Source organism: Misgurnus anguillicaudatus, chromosome 21 (assembly GCF_027580225.2).
Source record: "Misgurnus anguillicaudatus chromosome 21, ASM2758022v2, whole genome shotgun sequence".
Classification (NCBI taxonomy): Eukaryota; Metazoa; Chordata; class Actinopteri; order Cypriniformes; family Cobitidae; genus Misgurnus; species Misgurnus anguillicaudatus.
The window spans coordinates 29822324-29847366 of NC_073357.2; the positions used below are offsets into that span (position 1 = coordinate 29822324).

Below are 25043 nucleotides of genomic sequence, written 5' to 3' on the forward strand. Positions count from 1 at the left end.
GGGCTCGTGCCATTTTGCTGTTGTAATGCACATTATAAATATCATTTATAGCACAATACAACGCTCGTGAGTACGCACTGGCCTTTTCTGAGGATGACACGCACCCTTTACTGCTTTACTGTGGCAAAGTGATCAGTAAAAATTTAATGACACTATAAAATCATAAAAATGCCTCTTGATTTATCACAGCACTTCATGCGGACAAGAGTAAAGCCGTTTTTCAAGTCTTCAAACAAAAAGGCCGACATTATGCATATAAATTATCTCTTTCGGTAATTTTTGCCGTAATACTAATGCTCCCATATAAATTACGATTATAAAAGTTACAACCAATAAGTGTATAATACAGTATATTAAATTTAATGGAAATTCTTTGTGCAAAGCATTTAGGTTTTACGTTTTTGTTCACTTTTGCTATTACAGACTGTTAATGTACACTGTAAACAGAGTCTCTCTCTCTCTCTCTCTCTCCTTGAAGTCAGACATGACACACAGAAGTGTCTGATCCCACTTTCATGCACAATAGTTCTCTCGTCCTTTAATTAGTTTCCGGTTTTAAAGGGAAAGTTTAGCGACCAAACAGTATTTAATGAAACTCGGTGATGGATGCTTCTTGTTCCCCAAACTGATGTTTAATGATCATGACTTTATAAAAGAGGTTGATTGATCAGAGAGAGCCAGCTGAGCGGGGAGGACAGAAGCAAGTAATTTATAACCCCCCTCCTTCCACACACACACACACACAGTTTCTGCAGTTGTTGAGCCCTTCCCCGGTGGACTGTCCACGGCGCATCGCCCATTGCTCGTGCGACTAATCGCACATCAGTCAATTTGTCATCGGGGGCCGCGCGCCTCTTTCATTAAGTGCAATAATGCGGTCTGGTGATGAATACAGCAGCGTAGGAGGCTTCACACGGAGCGTGGCGCGGCGAGCTAGCGCTCCAACTCATCTTTACAAAGCCGCCGGAGCCCAGCGGGGACCGTTACATATGTCATAATTAGAAAACACTTAAATAAGCAAGGCAGAGTCAAGACAGGCAGCCCTTAATGACAGGCCATAAGCAGGTAGTGGTTAATTGTACATCACAATCACTCAGATGGCCATAAATAATGATTGTTCCATCATGCGTGGTGGGAAATTGCAGTACTTTCTCTCTTTCTCTCTCTGTCTCTTGGATACTTATGATGTGTTTTGGAGAAACAGTAATAGTTTTATAAAAACAGAAGAAGCGAATGGGTGATACAAAGAGTGTAACTTTTTTTATAAAGTAACTTACAGTGTAGTTTTATAAATATTTAGTATTTAGTTTTCTTTATATGAATGCAACATTGACTTGGCTTTGTTATAGCTGTGCCGTGTCAGTCAGTCAGTCAGTCAGGCACCAAATAGACTATTGTCTTGCTTTAACCTGTTTTTTAACAGTGAATGAAGTCAATTTAAAGTGACCCCAGGTGCAATAATCGCAGAATCATCCCAAATAATCCACTATTGTCATGGGCTATTGACTGGTTGAGCTGGTGCGCTAATCTTTTACCGTGCGAGGAGCTTCAACGCTCTGACAACTCCCCGGTGGCGAAAAGAGCGGAAAACAAACAAACGAGCAAAACGGTCAAAGCAGCGCGGCTGAAAGATTAATGTGTAGGTTGGTGTCTGTGTCTGCGTGTGTGGCAGGGGAGCTGTTAGCATTGTGTTAGAGGGTCTGTTCAAACTGTGTATGATAGGCGTTCTCTGAAGAAAAGGCATGTGCAGTGAAAAAAGACAATTGAAACACACCTTTCCTAAGATTGAGTGCACACCCTGGGAGTAGAACAAACGCTTTGGGGCTGACTTCGTCTCGCTTTTAGCCTCTTCAAGTCCCGATCGGAGGGGGGAGAGATTAGTTGTATCCTGGCGAGTCAAAGTGCCCATCTTCTCTTTGAGTCTTTAGAGAGAGAGAGAGGCCTCCACTAATGCCCTGCCTCACTGACGGCAGAACTAGGTCATTTAACAATGGGCCCTAGCAGTGGTCGGCCCTCTCGCTCTGCATAATACATTAAGTGTAATGCGCTGCAACCATTCAGGAGGGCTTCCGAAAGCTGTTATTTTATTCTGTAAATGCACACAGACATGACATTTAATATTGTCGCACGGGCGAGGAATGACAGGGCTTTATTGTGCATCAAGTGCGACATGATGCCAAGTTTAATCGGAACAGAAAGCAACACGACAAAAGGGAAAACACGACGTGTTCCTCCGAGCATGAGGCTTTAATAAATGATAGACAGGGAGCTAAGGGCGGAGGAGACAGGAGCATGTAGGCAAAGATTAGAGAGAGGAAAAAGAAGCTGAACATTTCACTGGAGGTCCCAAGCTGCATTGTGTGCTTGTTTCTAAATCCTTTTTTACAAGTGTGTTCCAGACTCTTATCTGTACAAGTCCCTACAGATAGAGACGGTAACAGACTATAGCTGTGATAAAGATAACCTGACATGGGCCTGTCAAAATGAACGCAAAAATGATCTGTGTTTAATGCTTAAGCTGTCTTATTGCTGCAAAGTCATTTATTTTTGAATGTTATTGACATTGTAATATGCGCACATACAAAAAACAGTAGTCATATTACCTGCTTAAGAATAATAAAGCCTACTGTAGCTGCCCGTCCAGCCTGGTGCACAAGTGCGTGCCCAAAACCCCTTAAAGGGACACTCTACTTTTTTGAAAATAAGCTTCTTTTCCAGCTCCCCTAGAGTTAAACATTTGATTTTTACAGTTTTGGAATCCATTCAGTTGATCTCCGGGTCACATTTAGCATAGCTTAGCATAATCCATTGATTTTGATTAGACCATTAGCATCACGCTTAAAAAAGCTATACTCTCATTCCGGCGTAATAATCAAGGACTTTGCTGCCATACCATTGTTGCAGCAGGCGCAATGATATTACGCAGCGCTCGAAAATAATTGCCTTGGTAACTTTCAATAGCTGGGGACTATTTTCGGGCACTGCGTCATTGCCCCTGCTGCACCCATTTTCCAGAATGAGACTATAGTTCCTAGCCATATCGGCCTAGAAAACTTTTAATTTTCTGTCTGTCTTAGTCAGTGTTGGGTAAGTTACTAAAAAAAAGTAATTAATTACTAGTTACTAATTACATCTTCAATCATGTAATTAGATTACTTTACAAATTCTCTGTCCAAAAAGTATTTAATTACTTATTACTAATTACTTTCTTAATCCTATTTAGTACATGATACAAGGATATAGACTTGAAATGGTTCGAAGAAATAATATATAAAAGTACATCAATTATTCTGGTCCCACTTTAGGGTCCAATTCTCTCTATTAACTAACTATTAACTACTTTTGCCTCAATATACTCCAACAACCAGCATCTCATTAATATTAATGCTAATAATCAATCAGTTAATAGTGAGATTTTAACTTAAACCATGTTAAATACACTATAGTATACATAACTGTTTAAGAGTCCATGCACAGTATTTAGTTACATCGGAAGTAACTGTAATTAGATTACAAGAAAAATAAGAGGAATCCCTTACTTTACTTTTTCAAGGGAAAAGTAATTTAATTACAGTAACTAATTACTTAGTAACTAGTTACACCCAACACTGGTCTTAGTACACGATGTAACTACAGAAAAGTCAAGTTTTATAAAGGAAAAATATTGAAACTCTTTAGTTATTTTTTAGCACGATGCTAATGGTCTAATCAGATTCAATGGATTATGCTAAGCTATGCTAAAAGTGGTACCGCCAGACCCGGAGATCAGCTGAATAGATTCCAAAACGGAAAAACTTAATTGATTAACTCCAGGGGAGCTGGAAAATAAGCCTATTTTCAAAAAAAGTGAAGTGTCCCTTTAAAACTAGACCAGCAAACCAACACGGTTAAATACGTTTTTGTTTTTCATGCAAGGTTTACACAACCAAACCAAATTAAAATAATACATTTTATATTTGCAGGAGAGGTCTCATTATGAAAGCCTGGGACATCACTTGGGTAAACTTGGCGAGGATGGAAAGATCGGTCACAGGGTCATCGACCTTACCCGACCAGAGGATTTCGAAGGTAAGTGTCTCTCTCCTTCGAAAATAAAAACGAATGAACCACTTTGAACCTTTGCAAACCATGTGATTCTGCTCTTTGCCAGACTACAGTGAGGAATGAGGTCAGATGGAGTTCAGTCACGTGATGAAATTGACTGAATTCCATAGGTACCCGTCAGTGTCAGGGGAAGTTGAGAGGGACGAGTGCAGTGTGCGCGTCTGTATTTAACGTTTTTCACACCTAGTTGTGATTTGCTAGTTGATGACAAAGCGTTGGACAACGCTGGCTCGTCTCCAGCTCGAGCTCCATCGCCACAGCTTGTGTTTGATGTGCTGGGCGTGGAGGTGCAAATTCTGATAACACTTACATGACAAGGCGTCATCTCCTTTTGTAGCCCTGTTAGTAAAGAGTAGCGAGGATCTTTTATAGTCGCCAGGATTTTCCCCTTAAAGTGTTTGTAACAGTTTCATAGACTGAGAAAAATAATTGAATAGTCCCAGAAATTTTTTGTATAGCTCCATTTGTTTACAGACTTTATAAAACATAAATGAATCATTTTGGCTATGTAGAAAAGGCTGAATCCTCTGGTCCTCTGCATGGTGGGAACACACAACCTAAGTGATGCTTTTCCTTTAGAGTTTTAAGTGGAGGTGAGGGAAGAGTAAACATCCCACCAGTTAACTCCCAGTTGGGAGAGGATTAGGAGCAGAGGCCACAGAGGTTTCCCATCCCAGAGGGAGCAGTGGATGGACGCCAATGCAAGTGCTTAACGCTCACCAAGAGCCGTCTCCATCCCACAAACAAATCGAGATGAAGGATGTGAACGGCGTTTTATGATGATGCACCCCACATTAAATAGTCTCTTTTACAAGCAGAATGTGTTTACCCGTTGGGAAACTTGGAGTGTTTACTTGGGTGTTTTTGTGTTTAGAGTATTTTTTGATAGACTAAGTCAAACAAATTCCATTCCACTCTCTGAAACATTTAAAGAATGTAAGTGCTGCGTTCATGATACCTGCGATTAAAGAAGGCAGTGCTTTCATGGCTTTGATTTTGGTTGTTTGCCACTAGTCATGGTTTTTAATACAGCGTTCTGTTTGGAAGCTACCCTTTTAATGCCCATTATATGTTTTTTTTTTGACGTTTGAGAATTCAATTCCTTAACACTTCTTAACACAACAGACTCATACAGTAACTGGCATTGGGAGGAGAGGAAAATTACCGAGCGAATCTTACAGCGACGTGCCTCCCCACATGAAGGTCCTGAAAAGACGTGTTGTATTCAAAACGTCTCGAGGTGTAAAGCAGCTCTCAGTCAGTGCAGTAACTCAAAGAAAGCTTTAGGTTGCTTAAACTAATATTTGCGATGCATGCAGCAACCAAATTAACAGCTGCCAAAGTTCTTACGAGAGAGGCCGTTGGAAAATAACGGCGGCTTATGGAAATAGATAGAATTTCCTTCATTTCGCAGAAAGCCACGAGCCACATGCATCAGCTCACCGCAAAGTCATTTGGTCTTTTTAAGCTCAGATGAAAAACATTAACTAATACCACAAAAGGTTTAGTATGGCCCCTTTGTTCATTCACATATGGCAGCATACGAGCTTTGTTTGCTGAACGGGTCGGGTCGTGCGTGTGTTTAAACTGTCTCGGTAAGAGAGGGGTCTTTGCAAAACAAAGGGCGTGTTGAGAGATTTCAGGGGGCAGGATGTCGAGGTAAAATAAGCATACTTTTTTGACAATACGAGCAGTAAATGAACGTTGGTCACGACTGATTAGTTAGCAAAGGCCGAATAACTTCGTAATCTCTAAGGTATGTTACTGTTTTATTTATGTATGGCGAGGTCATAGTTGAATTGAATATTGGGTATAATGATTTGAGGCTCAGTGCAGTCAAAGCAATAAAAGTCAATAAGAAATTAATTAACAAATAAAGAGTTTGGTTTCAAAACGCAATAAATCCATTTAGACTAATTTCGGTAAAAAATTTGTTTTCTATACCAAGAAAGTGACAAGATGAAAACCACTATTTTCTGTTACAAACTTTCACATAGCATCTGTAGGATATAATATGATTAAAAATTCAAATCCATAATTTGTTTTTCAAAGATTTATTATAAAAACTGATATTTTTTCCTCAAAAATGCAATAAATCCAAAGTTTTTTTTTCAAAATGCTATAAATAGTTTGAATCAATATATAAATGTGCACTCATCTTTGCCATGTTATATTCATTTAGTTGACTAGTGGTGTACACTGATTAAAAAAATAAACATTATTGCCATTAATTAAAATACTGTCAACGTCGTCGCTAAACTTTTTTAACAGTGATCAGCTGTAAAATGTTTTGGTCCTTCTCGATTTTCGTTGACTTCGTGTAAAATAATGTCACGTTTTTCAGAGGATCCCCTGGGGTCAATGTGTTAGCATGACAGAAGCTTGATCCTGTCGGGAGAACAAGCAACAGCCGGCATTTTTCCTTCGCTTAAGTGCCTCTCACGTAAATTATTCGATTTCGATGGCTTACGTTTCTTTCCCGTCACAGAAAACCATCACAGGTTTATCAATGCCATCAAACGTATTATTTTGTTTTTTTTTTTGTTTGTTGATCACAAAGTACAAAGTAGATGAGAAAAAGTAGGATTCAGTGTGTATTCAAAGCACCGCCCTTATTGTTAACAATGCATGGAATGGTGCAATGTGATTGGTTATGCGGATTTATTGCATTCTGCAGAGAAGGAGGACTGGCATTTGTCGCGGTTTGGAAAAAAAGGAGAAAAGATGACAGAATAACACGGCGGATATCGAATTTTGCATAAAATTAAGAATTTACTTTTAAATACTGACCAGATACAATACAGATTTTGGTGGTAACAATTTTTTTTAAATGCGGTTTATCGCATTTTAGAACTAAACTCTTCAAATATTGATAGACATAAGAAATAGCACTAATCAATCAAACAAATATATTATATTAAACATTATATTATTATATAACATTACATCACAAATTATATTAAGCTCAGACAAAAGACAAGGTGCCGCATGTCACACAGTAATGTGTTTTTGTGTGTGGCTGTCTTTATAACAAAGACACAAAGGAGAGAACATGCGTGTGCAAGGGAATGACATTCTTATGTCTCAATGTTTTCCCAGCATTCCCACTGACAATCCATTATATGTCGCTGTAGCCTCAAACGCTGGGAAAAGGAATTTAGCACCCTCCCTTAAAAACCTTAAAACATCCCGAGCTAAATGCATGAGAAATAATAACTTAAAGAAACATGTGGTAACACGCCAAGCTTTTGTCCCTATGTGTTCACACACATCCAGCTGTTTGAAAGTCCAACAATTGGAATGTTTAAGTGCCGGCTTATATTATGCGTAAACGGTTGAATTAAAGGAATATGAGCGTTGACGTGAATGAGTGAAACCGAGCGTTGTGTCATATCTGTCTGTGCGCACTAATCTGCGCTGTTGCATGCACTGGAGTCCTATTGTCAGCGCTGAATACCTTTCTGGAAAGGCGTCTCTTTCTTTATTTGATGGCGGGCAGAGGGCCTGGCAGGCTTGCGTGATTGTTGCTTGTTTCACAGAGCGGATTCTTGTGTGACAGTCTATGTGTGCCCTCAGAACAAAAGGCTAGCTACAGCGAGAGCCTGAGAGGCTCAGCCGTTTGGCTCCGTTCCGCGTACCATCGAGTCTGGGCCTGCTGCAGACAGGTGTGCTGGGCCGCAGGGCCTCATTCGCTTGCACGTTTCCACATAAGCGCTCTCTCTCTCTTAGTCTCTGTAATTCATACGGTTCCCCTCTGCTCTCCCTCCTGTTCACCGGGAGAGACAAATTAAATGGAGATTCTTGTATCGCTCTGTCATGTTGGGCACCGGGTCTCATAAATCACAATAAAGTCGATTAGAAGCCTCCCGTCGTCTCCCCCACCCTCGCGCACATCAGGGGGTCTCCCGTGGCATCCCGAAACATCTGCATTTATTTATACAATAACACACCTAACTAGGTGCTTCCCAAAAGAGTCGCGCAGAGGAAAAGACGTCAATTAATGCTAATTTGTAAATGTCAGATGCACGTAAGCTTGCTTTTATTAAACAACCGCAAAAAAAGGAAAAAGCAGAAGGTTGTAAATTGCACGTTTTGGATGCGTGGTGACGTTCGCAAGAGTCGTCCCTGTTGCCAGGTCTTTGCCTGCTTTTGATTAAGGCACATCATGATTGCAGCGGAGGCGGGTGGGGGGGGGCAAAGGACCACCCGTGTCTGTGAGTGGGGCTGAAAGCCAGGGGCGGCCGCTCACTCGTCCCCACACAGCACCGATTCAGAGGCAGACGATCGACACCCTCCACGAGCGGCGTCTGAGTCGGCTCTCATTCCTGCGGTCCGCTGAGAGCGCTGAGTCTGTGTCTGCTTAGCCGTCCTGCTGACATACTACAGCAACAACAGGGCATGAGATGATTATTACAACCAGCTCTCTCTCTCCTCTTTCCTCTCGCTCTCTGCCTCTGTCAGTGGTGAAATAGAAAAATGGATCTGATCTGCAATTTAAAAGCGGCACCGGTTCTGTGTCATGCCACTACAGCATGTTGTCTTCCTCATGTCTCTTGTAAGCTGCCTACATCTGCATGCATGCCAGTATATAAATCGCTGAATCAGTGTCAGTGTAAAAGTAATGGCACGGGGCGAATCGTAAATTAAAGCCGGTCATCTCTACCCCCTGAGCAGACAGTGGCTGTCATGCCGGGGCGAGGTAGCCGAGCGAGAGAGCGAGCGCCGGGTTGGCAAGGTAATGAATGCGTTCATCTGGCCCCGGCAGTCAGCAGATTGCCCGGCGTTGATGGATACTGTCAGCCCTACGCCACACTACATTTCATTGCACAATAAACATGGCTGTCAAAACCAAACAAAGTGAAATCAATTTATCCTGCACGGTGAGCGCGTGCTAAATGAAATTAATGTACTGTGCGGGGAGCGGGCCCCGCAGTGTAATCCCTGCGCCCCCCTTTGCTCTTAGCCCCGTTGCTTTCGAAGAGGACTGACACTAGTGCTTTTGCTGGTCGGTGAAGCTTATATGGAAATGGTCGTGGTGGTCCGCCTTTGCCAATGACTGATGATTATAGTGCCAGCCAGAGTGAAGTTTTACCTACGGATTTGGTTTGCGAACCCCAAATGGTTCCAGCCAGAACACCAGAAGCCTTTCTGGATTATGTATGCATTAGTGCGATTGTTAAACATGAGCCGTAAATGGATCTTCAGGGCCCCGTGCAAAGCCGTTCTGCCCAGCAGGGCCTGGGGAATAGAGCCTCCTGCTGGCTGCCTGAAACGTAGACCTCGTATCTCTCAGGACCCCGGTTTGTGTGTGAGAACAGGGAAGGTAGATACAGTAGCTTTTATCCGCCCCTCCCTCTTTAAGCCCCTGAAATATTTTGTGTATTATATTTTAATAGCAATACAGTGCCAAGATCCATTACTTAGCGAGAGTTTTTATTTAGTTTATCGACACCAGTGATAATAGAAATCAAAAGCAGGTGCTATGTGCCAAGACTTGAAAGTTTCAGGGTCTTAATGAATGCACATCACATGTGGATGATGAAATATTCATGGTCGATTCCAAGCCTTCTTATCCAGTTTTTGGATCATTAAAGATGTATCGTAGCATATGGAAAGGCGTCTTTTTTTGGTTTGTTTTATTTTTCAAGCCTTGTTTATCAACATGTTTTTGTTTGTTGAAATATTCATACAGCTTTTATTTAATTCTTTCACATCTTACATGTAAAAGCGAGCAAATGCGCATGCAAGCAGAATCATTTTCAGTCTGCTGTAAAGTTAAATACAGAAACTGGGGGACACATATGCTGATTGTGAATGGCCTGATTGAGAAGTTAAAGTCTGTTTACTCTCATTTTGTCGTGTATGTGTGTTAGGTTAGTAAGACAAATGTACGATTGTACGCTATACACAGCAGCTAACTTAATACTCATTATAAAGATGCAGGGTGCAATCCTTTAACTTTTCGGTTATCAGCCTGTTTTTATTCACTAGGCCGCCCCACCACTTGGTCGGCCCTGTTCTGCCATATATGACATAGGTACATGTTTTGGCACTTTTGCCCTCTCCTCTAGGTTTACTTTAATTACACAAACACCCTCATGCCATTTGTTATACGTTTTGAGCGGTAGATACACCCAGAAATATACAGCACTTCATAGTTACGAATGCCGAGACCCAGACAAAATATTCAAAAGGCATTATAGTCAAGGTCTGGTTTGAGCTAGTTTTCACTCATCGCGAGTGTTGCTTTACCAACAATGGCGTCTTGTTCTTTGCTCCAAAGCATGAGCTAGTCCAGCCCAGCTGGATGGGTAGCTCTGTATCCCCAAGTCCACCTCTCTGGTTCAGCTCCAGTCACACTGATGTGTTGATGGATGCCCTCCGCTTCTAAGTTTATTAATGGTTTGCACCCACTCTGTTCTTGTTGCTCTGGTGTGTTCCTAGGGAGTAAGGAACTGAATTGGTCTGCAGATAAACCACATCAGTATTATTGTTGGCCAACAGGAGGCGCCAGCTCTGCCGAGGCACGGGTCTACAGGGAACCCCGGGGACGGAACAACAACGAACCTCACATCAAACGGCCCATGAACGCCTTCATGGTCTGGGCCAAAGACGAGCGTCGCAAAATCCTCCAGGCCTTCCCAGACATGCACAACTCCAACATCAGCAAAATCTTGGGTAAGTCTGGGACTCAAAATCAATCATGAGTCGTATGCGTTAACCTTTCAGTTTTCACTGGGAATGACGCTTCATAAGAATAAACTGAAAGACTGCCCAGGGTCTGCGTAGGGGCGTCTAGGGAACTATTGTGGAGTCGTTCAGAAAATGTAGAGAATGTCTTTGCTTGTTTTGGATCACACTAGCGACTAGTTTTGCTAACATGAGTCATTCTACTTATTGTAATGACTTCGCTTGCAATAAGTCAAGAAATTATTGTGATTGAGCCGAGTATATATAATTTAGGTTTAGAATTATTTAAATGACACATAATCTGAATAATTTAACTCTGTGTCCATGCGCCTTAACAGACACTGCATTACAACACCATTCAGAAAAACTGAATATCCAGTGAAGTACAGACAGAAACTGCTTTTATCTTTTTTTTTTACTGAAACACCAGTACAACACTTTACTATAAGGTTGTATTTGTTAAAGGGATAGTTCACCCAAAAATAACAAATAAATGTCATTTATTCACACTCATGTTGTTCTAAATCTTTAAACAGTAAATGCATTTGCTCGCCTGAGCACAAAGGTACACAAAGATATTTTTTATGAAGCAGGAAACAGAAGCAACATTGACTTCCATAGTAGGAAAAAAATACTCCTACATGTATGGAAGTCAAAGGTGCTCAAAAACAGTTTGGTTACAAACATTGCTCAAAATATATTTCTTTATGTTCAGTAGAACTAAGAAATTAATGAGGGTGAGTAAATGATGATGGCATTTTCTTTTTGGGTGAACAATTTTTTTTAGAGGATTAGTCCATTTTCTTAAAAAAATCCAGATAATTTACTCACCACCATGTCATTCAAAATGTGGATGTCTTTCTTTGTTCAGTCGAGAAGAAATTATGTTATTTGAGGAAAACATTCCAGGATTTTTCTCATTTTAATGGACCCCAAAACGTAACAATTTTAATGCAGTTTAAAATTGCAGTTTCAAAAGACTCTAAACAATCCCAAATGAGGCATAAGGGTCGAAAAATAAAAAATATGCACTTTTAAACCATAACTTTTCATCTATCTCTGGTCGTGTGACGCGCCAGCGCGACCTCACACAATACGTCATCACGTCAAGAGGTCACAAATGACTTATTCGAAACTACGTCCCAGTGTTAACAAGAGGACTGTTCCGACATTGTTGTATGTCGAATGATACTAATTAATGTCAGTTTATTGTTTAAAATGGTCCGCAAATGTGCGTTTCATATATGTAACACGTGACCTCATTACGCAATTACGTGAGGTCGCGCTGGCACTTCACATGACCGGAGATATACAAGAAGTTGTGGTTTAAAAGTGCATATTTTTTGCTTTTCTTGTCAGAAATGACAATCGCTTCGCTAGATAAGACCCTTATGCCTCGTTTGGGATCATTTAGAGTGCGTTGAAACTGCAATTTTAAACTGCATTAAAACTGTTACGTGTTGGGGTCCATTAAAGTCCATTAAAATGAGAAAAATCCTGGAATGTTTTCCTCAAAAAACATAATTTCTTCTTGACTGAACAAAGAAAGACATCAACATTTTGGATGACATGGTGGTGAGAAAGTTATCTGGATTTTTTTAAGAAAATGGACTAATCCTTTAATATGAGTAAATGCATTGACAGTATAGCTAACATGAACAATAAGCAATATTTTTTGGCATTTATTAATCTTTTTTAAAAACTGTAGCTAAACTGCAATAGAAAGACTCTCAGTATTCACTACTGAACATTGAATTCTATGAAAAAATGATGCTAATGAATAACATCACAATGTTTTTTTTTTTGTTTTAGCAATCAATAGACAAGTTCTCGACATACTATGCAAAACGTACGCTGTAAATGTTATGTTCAAGCTATTACCACACCTGCCTAATTTCCTTTTGCAAATAATTTTATGCGATTGAATGCATCTCGAACAGACGAGCGCGGTTGAACCTGATGGTGTGCTGCCCGTGAGAGCGGCTCAATTAGATGGATTTAGTGGCTGTCACGTGGGTCACATGTTTGTCATGAAAAATGACAGGGCTAAATGGGTCTTGTCCCCCAGTCCAGAGAGTCAATAGATCACAGCAACTAAAAGTCCCGTCAGCCTGGACGTTCTGAGATATTTACTGGCCTGTTGTTTCTGCTAATGCAGCAACGGTAACCGTCACGCCGTTACCCTTTATTCACGACAGCAATGCTCGATGCAGATTAATGAAGCTAAATTATTGTACATACAGTAGTGCTTTAAATTCATTTTAACAATAAATGTGTAAAAAGGTGCAGTCAAAGTGGTACTTCAATACCATTAATTGCAGATAATTATGTTTGCAACATAATACAGAAAGCTTTTAGAAATTAAAGGAACACTCCACTTTTTTTGAAAATATTTTCCAGCTCCCCTAGAGTTAAACGTTTGATTTTTACAGTTTTGGAATCCATTTAGCTGATCTTCCGGTCTGGCGCTACCACTTTTAGCATAGCTTAGCATAATCCATTGAATCTGATTAGACCATTAGCATCATGCCTAAAAAATAACCAAAAAGTTTTGATATTTTTCCTATTTAAAACTTAACTCTTCGTGTACTCAGACCGACGGAAAATTAAAAATTGCAATTTTCTAGGCAGATATGGCTAGAACTATACTCTCATTCTGGCATAATAATCAAGACTTTGCTGCCGTAACATGGCTGCAGGAGGCGCAATGATATTGCGCACTGCCTGAAAATAGTCCCCTGCTATTGAAAGTTACTAAGGGTACTATTTTCGGCTGCTTCTACATGTTACTCCTACAGTCAAAAAAGTGTCTCTTTAAGTTATTAATAAATCACAAGTGGGATTTTGCAGTACTCATATCCTAACACATGACTTCCTGTGGTCATCAGGGTCTCGCTGGAAGTCCATGACGAACCAAGAGAAACAGCCCTACTATGAGGAGCAGGCACGCCTCAGCAAGATCCACCTGGAGAAATACCCCAACTACAAGTACAAGCCGCGGCCCAAGCGCACCTGCATCATCGACGGCAAGAAGCTGCGCATCGGCGAGTACAAGCAGATGATGAGGTCGAGGAGGCAGGAGATGAGGCAGTTCTTCACTGTGGGGTAGGTGCGCGGCGGAAACGCCAGAAAGGGCAGCGCATCGCTCGTGCTCTTTAGCTTTTAATGAAGCATGCTTACAGCTCTCACAATAGGCAGGTAATGACTCCATGCGGTGTGCCAGTTCCTGCTGTAAAGCTCGTGACCCTCTAATGAGGTTGATTGAAGTAATTCAGCCATTTAGCTCATTTAACTGCGTCTGTCATGTTATATTGTCCCTGCGCTTCATTTTAACACGCAAGCGGCACTTTTTGTCGCGTACGCTTTGTGATTATATTCTCGGTGGAGGGAAATACGCTCCCTTAGGATTTGAATCCCATCGACAAACTAGTGTTTTCTTTCGTCCGCTTAAAAGCTGTGGTTTTATCAAATTTAGACTATGACAGAGGGCAGCGGGACCCGCACAGCCATTATTTTAGGATATTAAGGTCGAGTATGAATGTAGAGAGGGCTGCGGGGCAGATGTTTGGAGCGCGACTCTATAATTTACTGCGTGTGGTGAGTGAAGAAAATGCCTGCTCCAGGTGTTTCCACTTCAGCAGCAAGAAATACGAGAGCTGGAGTATCAATCAGCCTGTTAAAGATCAGGAGCCCGTGTCTCTACCAACCAATTGGCTTTGTTGCCCCGAAAGAAACGAGTGTCATTTTCACAATCACTCCCAAATCGTTGTCACTGATTGGAAATCGTTTTTACACGGCCACTGGCTGGGGATCGGGGTTTAAAATCCGAGAGCTGTACGTTTTGTGCTCTTCTGCGCATTCTTTCCATTCTCCAATTCCCAGAGATTGTAATTGTTTTTCTTGAGAAACGCTAAACTTGTCATCCATCTCTTAAAAGCTCTTAAGCTTCCTTGAGCTTTGCGAGAAGTAAAAGGCTCCGCTTGCACTCCACAAGCATAAATCTGTCTTTCTCCCCTTCTGCACCTCTGTATCAGGCAGCAGCCACAGACGCAGATCCCCATCACCACCAGCGCAGGTGTCGTCTACCCTGGTGCCATAACCATGGCGACCACCACGCCCTCCCCTCACATGACGTCGGACTGCTCCAGCGCCTCGGCCAGCCCCGAACCCACCATCCCCGTCATCCAGAGCACCTTCAACATGAAGATGGAACCCGGCACCATGATGCCCAACGACCCGGTGAACGGAGAGGATGAGATGGACATGTACGACGACTTTGAGGACGAGCCCAAATCGGACTACAGTAGCGAGAACGACACACAGGAGCCCGTCAGTGCCAACTGAGTCTAAGATTTTTCCAGCGAAGAAATTCCCCTAATAATAGAGGGAATACTGAAGTAGTAGAAGAAAAATAACGAACAAATAGAAAAAAAAACTTGTTTCTGATGATATACTTTGGAGGGCCAGCATGCAGATGTGGCTCCCGCAGATTTAACAGCTATTGGTCTTAAGCGTTTCTCCGAGCGTGAAACAATTTGATTGTGTTTAATTTTGGCTTTTTTATTGTTATTTTATTGATTTGTTTTAATCATTGAACAATTTAGGGTATTTACTACAACATTTTGAATAATAGGACTTGACGATTGAAACATTTCATATGAATGCATAGCTCACAGTCTTACCTTAATTCATATGGATTTACACATGTTTTTGTTTTCGTTTTAAAGCGTACATTACTGTTTTTGATGGGGTTCTATATCTCACTCAGGTATGCTGTACCAGCCAACAGCTTGTGAATGTTTTTAATCAGAACTATATTTAAAATGATCAAGACAACAAAACTTCATTTGACATTTCATAATGCGACAAAACTGAAGAAGTCCTTACATACAGGGAAAGCTTAAAACCCCTATTATTATTATAATTGTCGTTATATTGTTATTATTATTAATGTTTTAAAAGTCCAGATGTGCCAAACATATCATAAGCTTCCTGCTCTTAAATCTTAAAAATTTAAAGTCTTAAGAGGGAGACCGAACGAGTCTTAGACAATCCTTGCAATGTACTAAAAAGCCCACAATTCTTGTCCTCTCCATTGACTACCATGTTAAAATGCTCAGGAACTAGGAGTGTCGTAGTTCTCCAGGAGGTTTAATGCAGTGATCGTCTGACCGCCGGCCTCTCTCAGCGCTCTGGTACAGTCTTACCCGCGCCGTTCTTAATCACAGTGATTGTAATCAGGCCAGAATGCCAAGGGGCCAAATGGCATCCAATCTGCTGATTTGGACAGGCAGCAAAAGGCAGCTTTGGTGCATTACAATCACAAATTGCTGTTGTACAATATGCACACGCACATTTTGCTAAACTCTTTAGCCCTGTTTTCCGGGGCAGAACGTCTTTTATTTACGCTTAACTCTTTACTGACAGAAGATAGTCTTAAAGCAGAGCATGACCTTTTGGGCTCCTGCAATGTGTTTATTATTATTAAGTCTTAAGAAAACACCCAGTTTATCTGGATTGTTTTTGGCCAGTTTTTCAAAGGCTTGGTTAAGAAGAACAAAATTACTAAAACGCTACTAATAGCACTTATTTTGCAATTTTGTCTTCCAAAAGATGAGTAGATAAATACTACTTGTGTATATAAAGGAAGCTTTGATTTCAGAGAAGTACTGTAAACTGAATATTTCTTGTTGAGCACTTGGAACAAATATGCAGTCATAAAAAAGCTAAATTTGAACATATTTGTATTAAAATAGGTGCCCCCCCCCAAATTATTTGGTAGCACCAGCAGTAGAACAGATCTCAGGTTGTTACTGTTTGGAAGGACAGCCAAGACTCGGCTAGCGGTCAGGGCCTCTCGTTTAACGCTCTGGCCCTTCTACGTGTGCCGTTCACCTCCATTCACCTGACCTCTGCCCAACGCACACCCTGCCTCAAGGGGCTGCCATCTGGCTCCCAGCATTGGCCCATACCCCGGAGAAGGTACCAAACAATGGAAACGGGGCCCATGTGGTTTATTGTGCGCGCTCTCTCTCCATCAAAGGCCGCGGCCAGAAGCAGGCACGAGGTGCTCGCGAGCAGATGGAACAAGTAGATCAAGCTGTGGGGGATTATTAAAATGACTGACGAGTCGGTATCATCTGAAATACGGCATTATTTATGCATGAGTCCCGCTATTTCGCCTTCGCCCTTGAACTTGTCTGTTTCATCCGTAACCCGGAGATTAGAATGGACAAGAAATGTCACAGTGAGGCTGCTGGTCACTGCATTACCTCCAAAGGTACCGATGGCTATTCAGCGCTTATATCTCCCAGCATTACTTCTTATATTTAACGCCCCTCTTTAAAAAGCATTTACTTAAATCTTAGAAGTTTCGAGCACTTCTGCAGAAGCTTGTGTTTGTACCTTTATTACATTTTTTTTTGTTTCGTTTTAGTTTGTTGTGATTTTTACACAAGGTACACGACTGACATCCGCGTTCAGTTTCTTCTTCCCTGCTTATAAGCCAACGTTTATTGTTTAAAGCTGTTATATCTGTTTGCTGGTGGATTTGTACGTGATTTGTACATATTTCCTTGACCATGTCAAGCCAGTTCTGTCGGCTGGTAGTAGACATAAGAACTGTTGTTGAGACTGAAACTTGATTGCGCTTGTATAGATAAAAAAAGAAAGAAACGAAACGAAAAAGAGACAATTTCAATCTCACACGGGGAGACGATGATTCAAAAGTGTTACAAGCACTGGATATAAATGGTATTTTTATCAATTCTGACTAATGTGAAGCTGTTGTGCGAGAAAAACGGAAAAAAAACCTTCGCGAACAAGTCACCTGTTTGGACTCATGTGAGCACGCCTCACAGTTGCCAGATTTGAGTCATTTTTCTCTTGACATGTTTTTGTTTATTTATGCAATGACACGTGATGAATGAACACTTTGTTTAAGCTCCAGTGCTGCCTAGGGGAGACAGAGCAGCGTACTCGACGGAGAGGCTCGCATACTGAGACACACCGGACTTCAGTAGCACATTTTAATGGTCATGTATGTTTGTGTTGTATATTGTATTTGAAGCTCTCTAGTGCGTATAGACATTTTATTGTATTTATTAGCCATTATTGGCTCTAAAAGTGTCAGTAGAACATAATTAAAGGACAATCAGAGAACAAGAATAAAAACGACGACATTTGGATTGGAGCTCAAAACAAAGTTTCTTTTATTATTATTATTATTATTATTATTATTATTTTTTTTTTTTTTGGAACAAATCCTCCATCTCATTACAGATTTTTTTTCGTTGCATTGTAAATATAACATAGGAAAATAGAATTCTATTTTTGTTCATGGATACTTACTGAAGTATAAATTATGTATTTACTTTTTTCTTTTTGTGTGTGTCTGTGTATGTTGTTGGTCATTGTACTTAGAAAATAATACGAAATCACAAACTGACAATTCACTGTACCTCACGTTGTTGCTGAACTCACATCCCTATTGATTGAGTATAGTAGTGGAGACGCACGCAGCTGAGACACTTGGGCATCATCCGACTCTGATGTGTTTCGATGACGAACCTCGCACTCCAGCCGTTGCATTTTGTCTTTATTCTCAATGCGTTCTGTAGCAAAGGACAAATCTTGATATTCTTGTACGTTTTAATTGCTGAAGTTTTAATAATTGGTTACGTGCCAAATTTGGATAAGAAAATATGTAATTATAGGGCATCCGTTGTATCGTACAGCATCATTTAAACAGATGTAAACACGGTGCTGAATGGGGAATGGGGATCTGCTTATATTTATTTGATTTTATTCTGCACAATGCAGACCCACTCTGTGCATTGAGGTTTCCATACAGTATTTTGCTCTGTGTTGCTTCATAGTGTTTTAATAGAAGATCCATCAGCTACTTATATTCATTTTCTTTTATAACGCATAACTGTCACTGCCATATTAATTCAAAGTAGGTACAAAAACTGAGGCTTGGGTGTTTCTACTTATCTTACTGTAATGCTTTTTTGCTATGGACTTTTGTGATGTATATTGTGGGATAGTTTTGTTAATTTAATCAGCACAATTCACTGACATGCTGGACTGACTTGCTAGCTGCTGTTCAGATGAGTAAAATGTTTGCCGACAGGGACAACATGCTGTTGTCAATGGTATTTTGCTTTTAGATTTGTGTAGTCTCTCAAGCAACACTGTGTGTGGCTTCTCTGTCGCTAGGTGCGCTCTTATTTTGAATCCCGCTAGCAGCCTGATAACACTTTTTCATTAATTTTGTCTTTGTGTGTGTGTGTGTGTGTGTGTGTGTGTGTGTGTGTGTGTGTATAGAGAGAGAGAGAGAGACCGGTTTCTCAGCAGGTACATAGACCCATGGCAGGTATTATTGTTTGGGCGTTAGAGATATAGAATAGTATCTGTTGCTGCTTTTGAAAAAAGTTTTAAATCTAAAATGTAAATAGTTTATCATAATATCTTGTACAGTCCAGTGTAAAGTTTTTAATTGAACTTAAAAAGGTCGCCATCACATTTGTGTCCACATTCTTCTTTATACAGTACAAAAGACAGGTATTTGCTAAGGATATTGTTGTTTTAAAAAAGGTACTAAACATATTTTTGCTCGGCTTTAGTATGTAAACCAGCAAGTCATTGGTTTCCATGTGCAGTATTGACGTGAGGTAAATTTAATGAATGCTACGTTGTATGTTCAGAGATCAGTCTTCTCTGTTATGGTAGTATTATTATGATCAAATAAAAGAAATCGCCACATTTCGGTGTGTTTAGACACCTTAGTGGATTGTACAAATATTTAGGTTGTTCTCCCCACAAGCAGCGTTTGGCATATTGTAATGTAACACCATTTCTACAGTATATTCTCAATTCACTGATGTACGATGGCAGGTGAGGGTGTTCCTGCCTGTTTGCTTATTTACCTCAAGAGTTCCTCTTTTTCCTCAAAAGATAGAGTACACGTGCATATGACAAACTCGTCTCACCATCACTCCATCTTTTGTACTGCTGTTGACACTTACAAATTAAAGAGATTTTGTTTTATATGTTGTGTTTGTGTTTTTTAATAAATAAAAATATTAATTTAGTGGCATGATTTATTTTTAAATAATAATTTAAACATCTATTTGATATGTAGTGTTTGTTGTGCTACAGTATAAGTGAGCAGTAAGTAAATTTACTGCACATGTGCCTAAGCATACATGAGCTGCCATAACAAATACAACGGTTGAATTACAGAAATGTGACCAAAGAGAAAATTAAAACATTTACATAGCTCTGTGTGTTAGTAAGCATAGAGGTAAACCCAAACAATTTACAGATTATGTAGCAGCCGCATCAACAGGATTTTTGTACACATTCCACTAACAGGATTTGATCGAACGGATCCGTTTATATTCGTGGTTGTCCTGCTTATTTTACAATTTTTGGAACCACAAAGGTTAAATGCCAGAGCTGGAACTGGACTTTAATAATAATACAATTAATTATAACTTGATGTCCTACTATGCAGTAGAGTAGACGAATGACTACAAGAGCATCCACTAAATTCTTAAATTTAATTTAAAATTCTGATATAAATTAAAATTAAAAGCTGTCCTTGGACAAACATTTATATGCCTGCATCTAAAATAAGTTAGCTATAGTTGTGAATAAAGTGTATACACTGTACTGTGTGTTAACTGCTGCAAAAACTGTTACGGCAGGCATTGTTTAAGAGATATTATCTCCTATTTATCAATATTTATCTGAAATCACTCTACAAGTATAGGAAAAGTTGTATAATAAAAGCTGTACACATATACACACAAAATGTTTTACTAATTATATAAATAAAATGTGTGTGTACAGGTTTGACAATATAATTCTATAACTTGCATATGTGTGTATGCATGTGTCTGAACTCCCTCTAAACTTCTCCCAACATGGGAGTAAAAGCCCCCACAAGGTAATTCTTTTTACATAAAGTTTCTGTCAAAAACTATTGTAAACAGATCCCACAACAGTGCCTGACTGTTACTTGCCTAAGTGATTGAAGTCTGAATTTGCTCTGTTAAACTTAAAAATTATTTAAAAGTGGCTGAGTGAGAAAAGATAAATATGCTAATTGAAACTTTTTACTTACAAGATTCATATTCATAAGACACTATCAAACTTTTTCAAATATTAATTTAATCTTGATATGTAATTGTTAACTTGGTCCTGCAAGAAAAAAGCTGACATTTGTAAAATGACCTTATTGATTTTTTTAAACAATATGTATGCTAGCCTGTAAATGCAGTAATAATAAATACATTCTCACCTCCACCAAAGGCAAAACTACAAATCCACATTCAATTACAAATCTAATAGCCTAATTACATTATTAAAACTCTCAGGATTTTTACAAATTGTAGTTACTATAAATAAAGTATATAAATACAAATGATTGTAATTCATAAATTATTTTATTTATTTATTTATTGTTTTTAACAACAAATAAATAAATAAACAGAATCTTGTCTATTTTAGCTGAACACATTAGTGTTTGCATGCAGGTAGCTAGGCTAGTTCTGACGTTTTAAAGCCCTTAAACCGTTTTTAAAAATATTTTTTATTTATTATAGGTTAAATTGTATTTAGAAATTAATGTTGCTTTTGATGATTCACCCCAAAAAGTCGTTCAAAATCTGAATACTCTGAAAGCAAATGAAAGTAAGGTTAGGCTGGAGAAAAACAAACGCGCGTGTGCGTGCGTGCATGCATGCGTGTGTGTAGGCTATATGCAATAGGTAATATTTACTGTACTCTGTGGTAAAAATTGCTATACTGAAGAGGCGACTTGTCTTATACTGCTCTAATTAACGACGTGTGGTGTGATTTAAAAAGTGAGCCTTACCTTTTACCTTGTACCTCAACTTTCTTGCTCTGCGCATGCGTGAACTGTATAGAAACTTCGCGTCACTGCGTGGGTCAACGACCACCTCAGCACGACAGAGGATCAGTGAAAGGTAACTGTTACTGTATCGATTACTGAATAATACAACGATATATGAAGCCCAACAAGAGTGGTTTTCAATACATTGAGCCAAAGTTTTGCCTCATGAATAATAATTAGAAAATTCAAAGGTCGCCTAGCAATCGTTTACAACTGTATTATAAGCTAGCTAACTATCACGTAAGTTATTCGATTTCGACCACCAAACAGTACTTGTTTAAACAGAGCTGAACACACATTGGCCTATTTATATGTTGTCGTTCAAAAACATAAATTTAGCTATAAATATAATAAAATTTAACAATACGATTTTTTTCTCTCTACTATTCTCCTCATGATTCACCTGTGCGAAATTTGCCACAGTAAGATATGCAAATGCTTGATATATCAAGGTTTGTTATGGTTGGTAAACCACTATTCTGTTTATTTAATTACTTGTACTGTTCTGCTTTTAGTAAATGAATGATGTTGGAGCTGTAATGTAACGTTATGTACTGGTATAGCGGTGACTACAGAAGAGGGATTACTGTGAATTCATCAACACCATACAGTACTTGCAGGTACACACACACACACACACACACACACACACACACACACACACACACACAGGTTTCCATGTTTTGTGGGGACATTCCATAGACCTAATGCATTTTATACTTCAAAATGTCCCCACAAAAACACTGGTATTCCTATCTTTGTGGGGACAATTGGTCCCCACAACGTGATAATTTCCAGGTACACACACACACACACACACACACACACACACACACACACACACACACGTAGCAGAAAGTCTGGAAAAGTCATATGTTAAATGTATAAGGACGCTTTAGCGTAAACACACTTTAAGTAGGCTATGAAATCATATATATGTGTTAGGACATAAAACGTCTTTCTGCACTGTCAGGGTTACAGTGTTTTTGCTGGCATGGTTTAGACCTAATGTACTGAAGATTATACTATAGAATATATGATTCAGTTAACATTGTATAACAAATATTTAAATAAAAGGAAGCCAAATGACTTGAAGCCGTGGTGAACAACACACAATCCAGTTAGTAGTGGATTAGAAAGTTAGACTTGATAAAATAAAATGATATCTTGGCCCAACTGACAAAATGGCTTAAAGGAGTCATTCACCCAAAAATTAAACCTTACCATATGCCATTCAAAATGTATTTAAGTTTCTTTCTTCAGATGAACTCAAATAAATATTTTTATCTCAAAGCCACATTGAATTCAATGTGGCGAGGCTCCAAAAAGCACACACATCCATCACTAATATCCAATGGGATAATATATGTCTTTGAAGCGAATCAATGCGTTTGTGAGATAACTATTTACGATGGCCGAGAAGTGCAAAACAAAACAACTAGTCTAAAGTCAAAACAACAAATTAAAAAAACACAAATGCAAATTTAAAAACTAAATGCCAAGTCAAAAAACACAACAAATCCAGTGACAAAATAACAAACCAGAAAAGGTAGGTATATTGCGTGAATGGAATGGTTACGGCTGATTGGACAACACCTCTGTCAATCAAGACAACTATGTCACTTAACTTCAACTTTTCTTGGTCTTGACTTCGTTTCAGCCATTACCCTGGAGAATTGTCATTGACATGAGGGAATGCTTTACAACAACTCAAAATATGAATGATAAATTTTAAGATTATTCATGTTTACGTATTGAATATTGTGTTCTTGTGGTAACGTTATAGGTTATTTCTAAGTTAGCATTACGTAACTGCGTTAAACAGTTTGAAAAGCAGGTAGGTAGCGAAAACTTTAGCAACAGGAATATATGCATCGTGAAGTTTGCCTTTTATATTTAAATGGGATTACTTACTGGTCAAAATGTTGTTTATAATAGCTTGATAAATACACTCATTTAACCCCCTTGGGTCCAAAAACGCGGTGCCGCGTTTTGACGTGTTTTTCCTCATGGCAGAATCAATTTAAAATACTCCATCATTAATACGTGTTTGACATCATTTGAAACGGTAAAGGGTCTTCTTTAAAATGTGTTCATTCACAATAACAACAGATCTTTGTGTTTTTGTCAAATAAAGAAAATAAACAGGGTGTGCATCCAGACATTTCTGTCTCCGCCAACTGTCTCTCAAAACACGTTACAAAAATCAGTTGAAACTCCGCGAATACTTGTCACACAAACATGATACACATATCCAAAGAAAGCCTGAAATGCCTACTTTTAAACAAGCTAAATATAATCGAAAACAAATAATGCCTGTTTATGTAATCTGCATTGAAAAAAAGAGAGTACCGTTTTTCCCGGCTGACTTCATTATCTTTAATTCGGTCGCGCCCACAGGTGGTACCCGCTGTTGACATGGAAATCAACATAAGAGCAGTTCAAACCATAATAAACAAAGCGTAAAGTTTATCAGATTTAAAGACTTTAACGCATGTTTGGATTATAAACTTTATACACACACGTGAGGAATATCTTCATTTATGTCTGGACATTGAGGAAGAGAAGCATTTATCTTTAACGTTACCTTAGAAGAACAATGGAGGACGCACTGGAGCTGGAGGAGGATAGTAAGTAACGTTAACAGTTAATTTATACCATTTATATTTGCTATCATGTAATATGCTCATGGCTTGTGCAGTTCAGCCTACATACAGTAAACAACCTCAGCAGACTGCACGCTTCGGATTGAAAAACTTTCGCATTGTTTACAAACGGACGCAATCTCACGTAATGGCGGATTTCACTGTTGCATGCTGTAACAGTGTTAAACACAGTTATTCACTTATATCCTTCATGGCAGCTTTCAGTAAGCCTGAACTGCTGTATCTTTTCAGTGTGTGCTGTAATATGATTCCATGTTTACATGCTTATTTACAAACAAATCCGCGTGACCTCCCGTAATATGGCGGATATCTTTTACATGTTGTACAGCGTTAGACACATTTATTCACTTTCGTATCCTTCATGGCAACTTTGAGTAATGCTGCACTGCGGGATTTGCTGTAAAATGATTCCATATTGTTTACATGCAAGGTAATTCCAAACATTGCGCTTTACACGCGACACCGTTTTTATGAGCGCCGCGTCACACGGAGACGCGAGCTCGCGCACATGGATGCCATATGCGATGTGTTTTTAAAGTTCATACGCGCTTACAGAAATGCGTTTAAAACAGAAGCTAGACTATAAGGGGATGGGCATCTGAAAACAGTCATCTGAAAACAGCTTTTTATATAACTAATCGCTGCAGATGTTTATCTGA

The 25043-nt window shown here is 39.4% G+C and overlaps 1 protein-coding gene and 1 long non-coding RNA gene across 16 annotated transcripts in view; both read left to right on the plus strand.

Moving 5' to 3' along the window:
* The window catches only part of sox6 (SRY-box transcription factor 6), a 179372-nt gene extending 159527 nt beyond the window's left edge, over window positions 1-19845 (plus strand). For 12 of the 13 annotated variants that reach the window (XM_073858798.1, XM_073858797.1, XM_073858800.1 and 9 more), the window contains 4 exons: window positions 3963-4068; window positions 10609-10782; window positions 13683-13899; window positions 14829-19845. In XM_073858798.1, the coding sequence (XP_073714899.1) occupies window positions 3963-4068; window positions 10609-10782; window positions 13683-13899; window positions 14829-15138 (807 nt within the window). In that variant the 3' untranslated portion in view covers window positions 15139-19845. The remainder of the gene's footprint in view (window positions 1-3962; window positions 4069-10608; window positions 10783-13682; window positions 13900-14828) is intronic. The other variant, XM_073858804.1, reaches the window with a different exon arrangement.
* A 1853-nt stretch (window positions 19846-21698) lies between these two features.
* LOC129441930 (uncharacterized) overlaps window positions 21699-25043 on the plus strand; it is a 145880-nt gene continuing 142535 nt past the window's right edge. For all 3 annotated transcript variants that reach the window (XR_012360284.1, XR_012360285.1, XR_012360283.1), the window contains exons 1-2: window positions 21699-21791; window positions 22234-22338. This is a non-coding gene — a long non-coding RNA (uncharacterized lncRNA). The remainder of the gene's footprint in view (window positions 21792-22233; window positions 22339-25043) is intronic.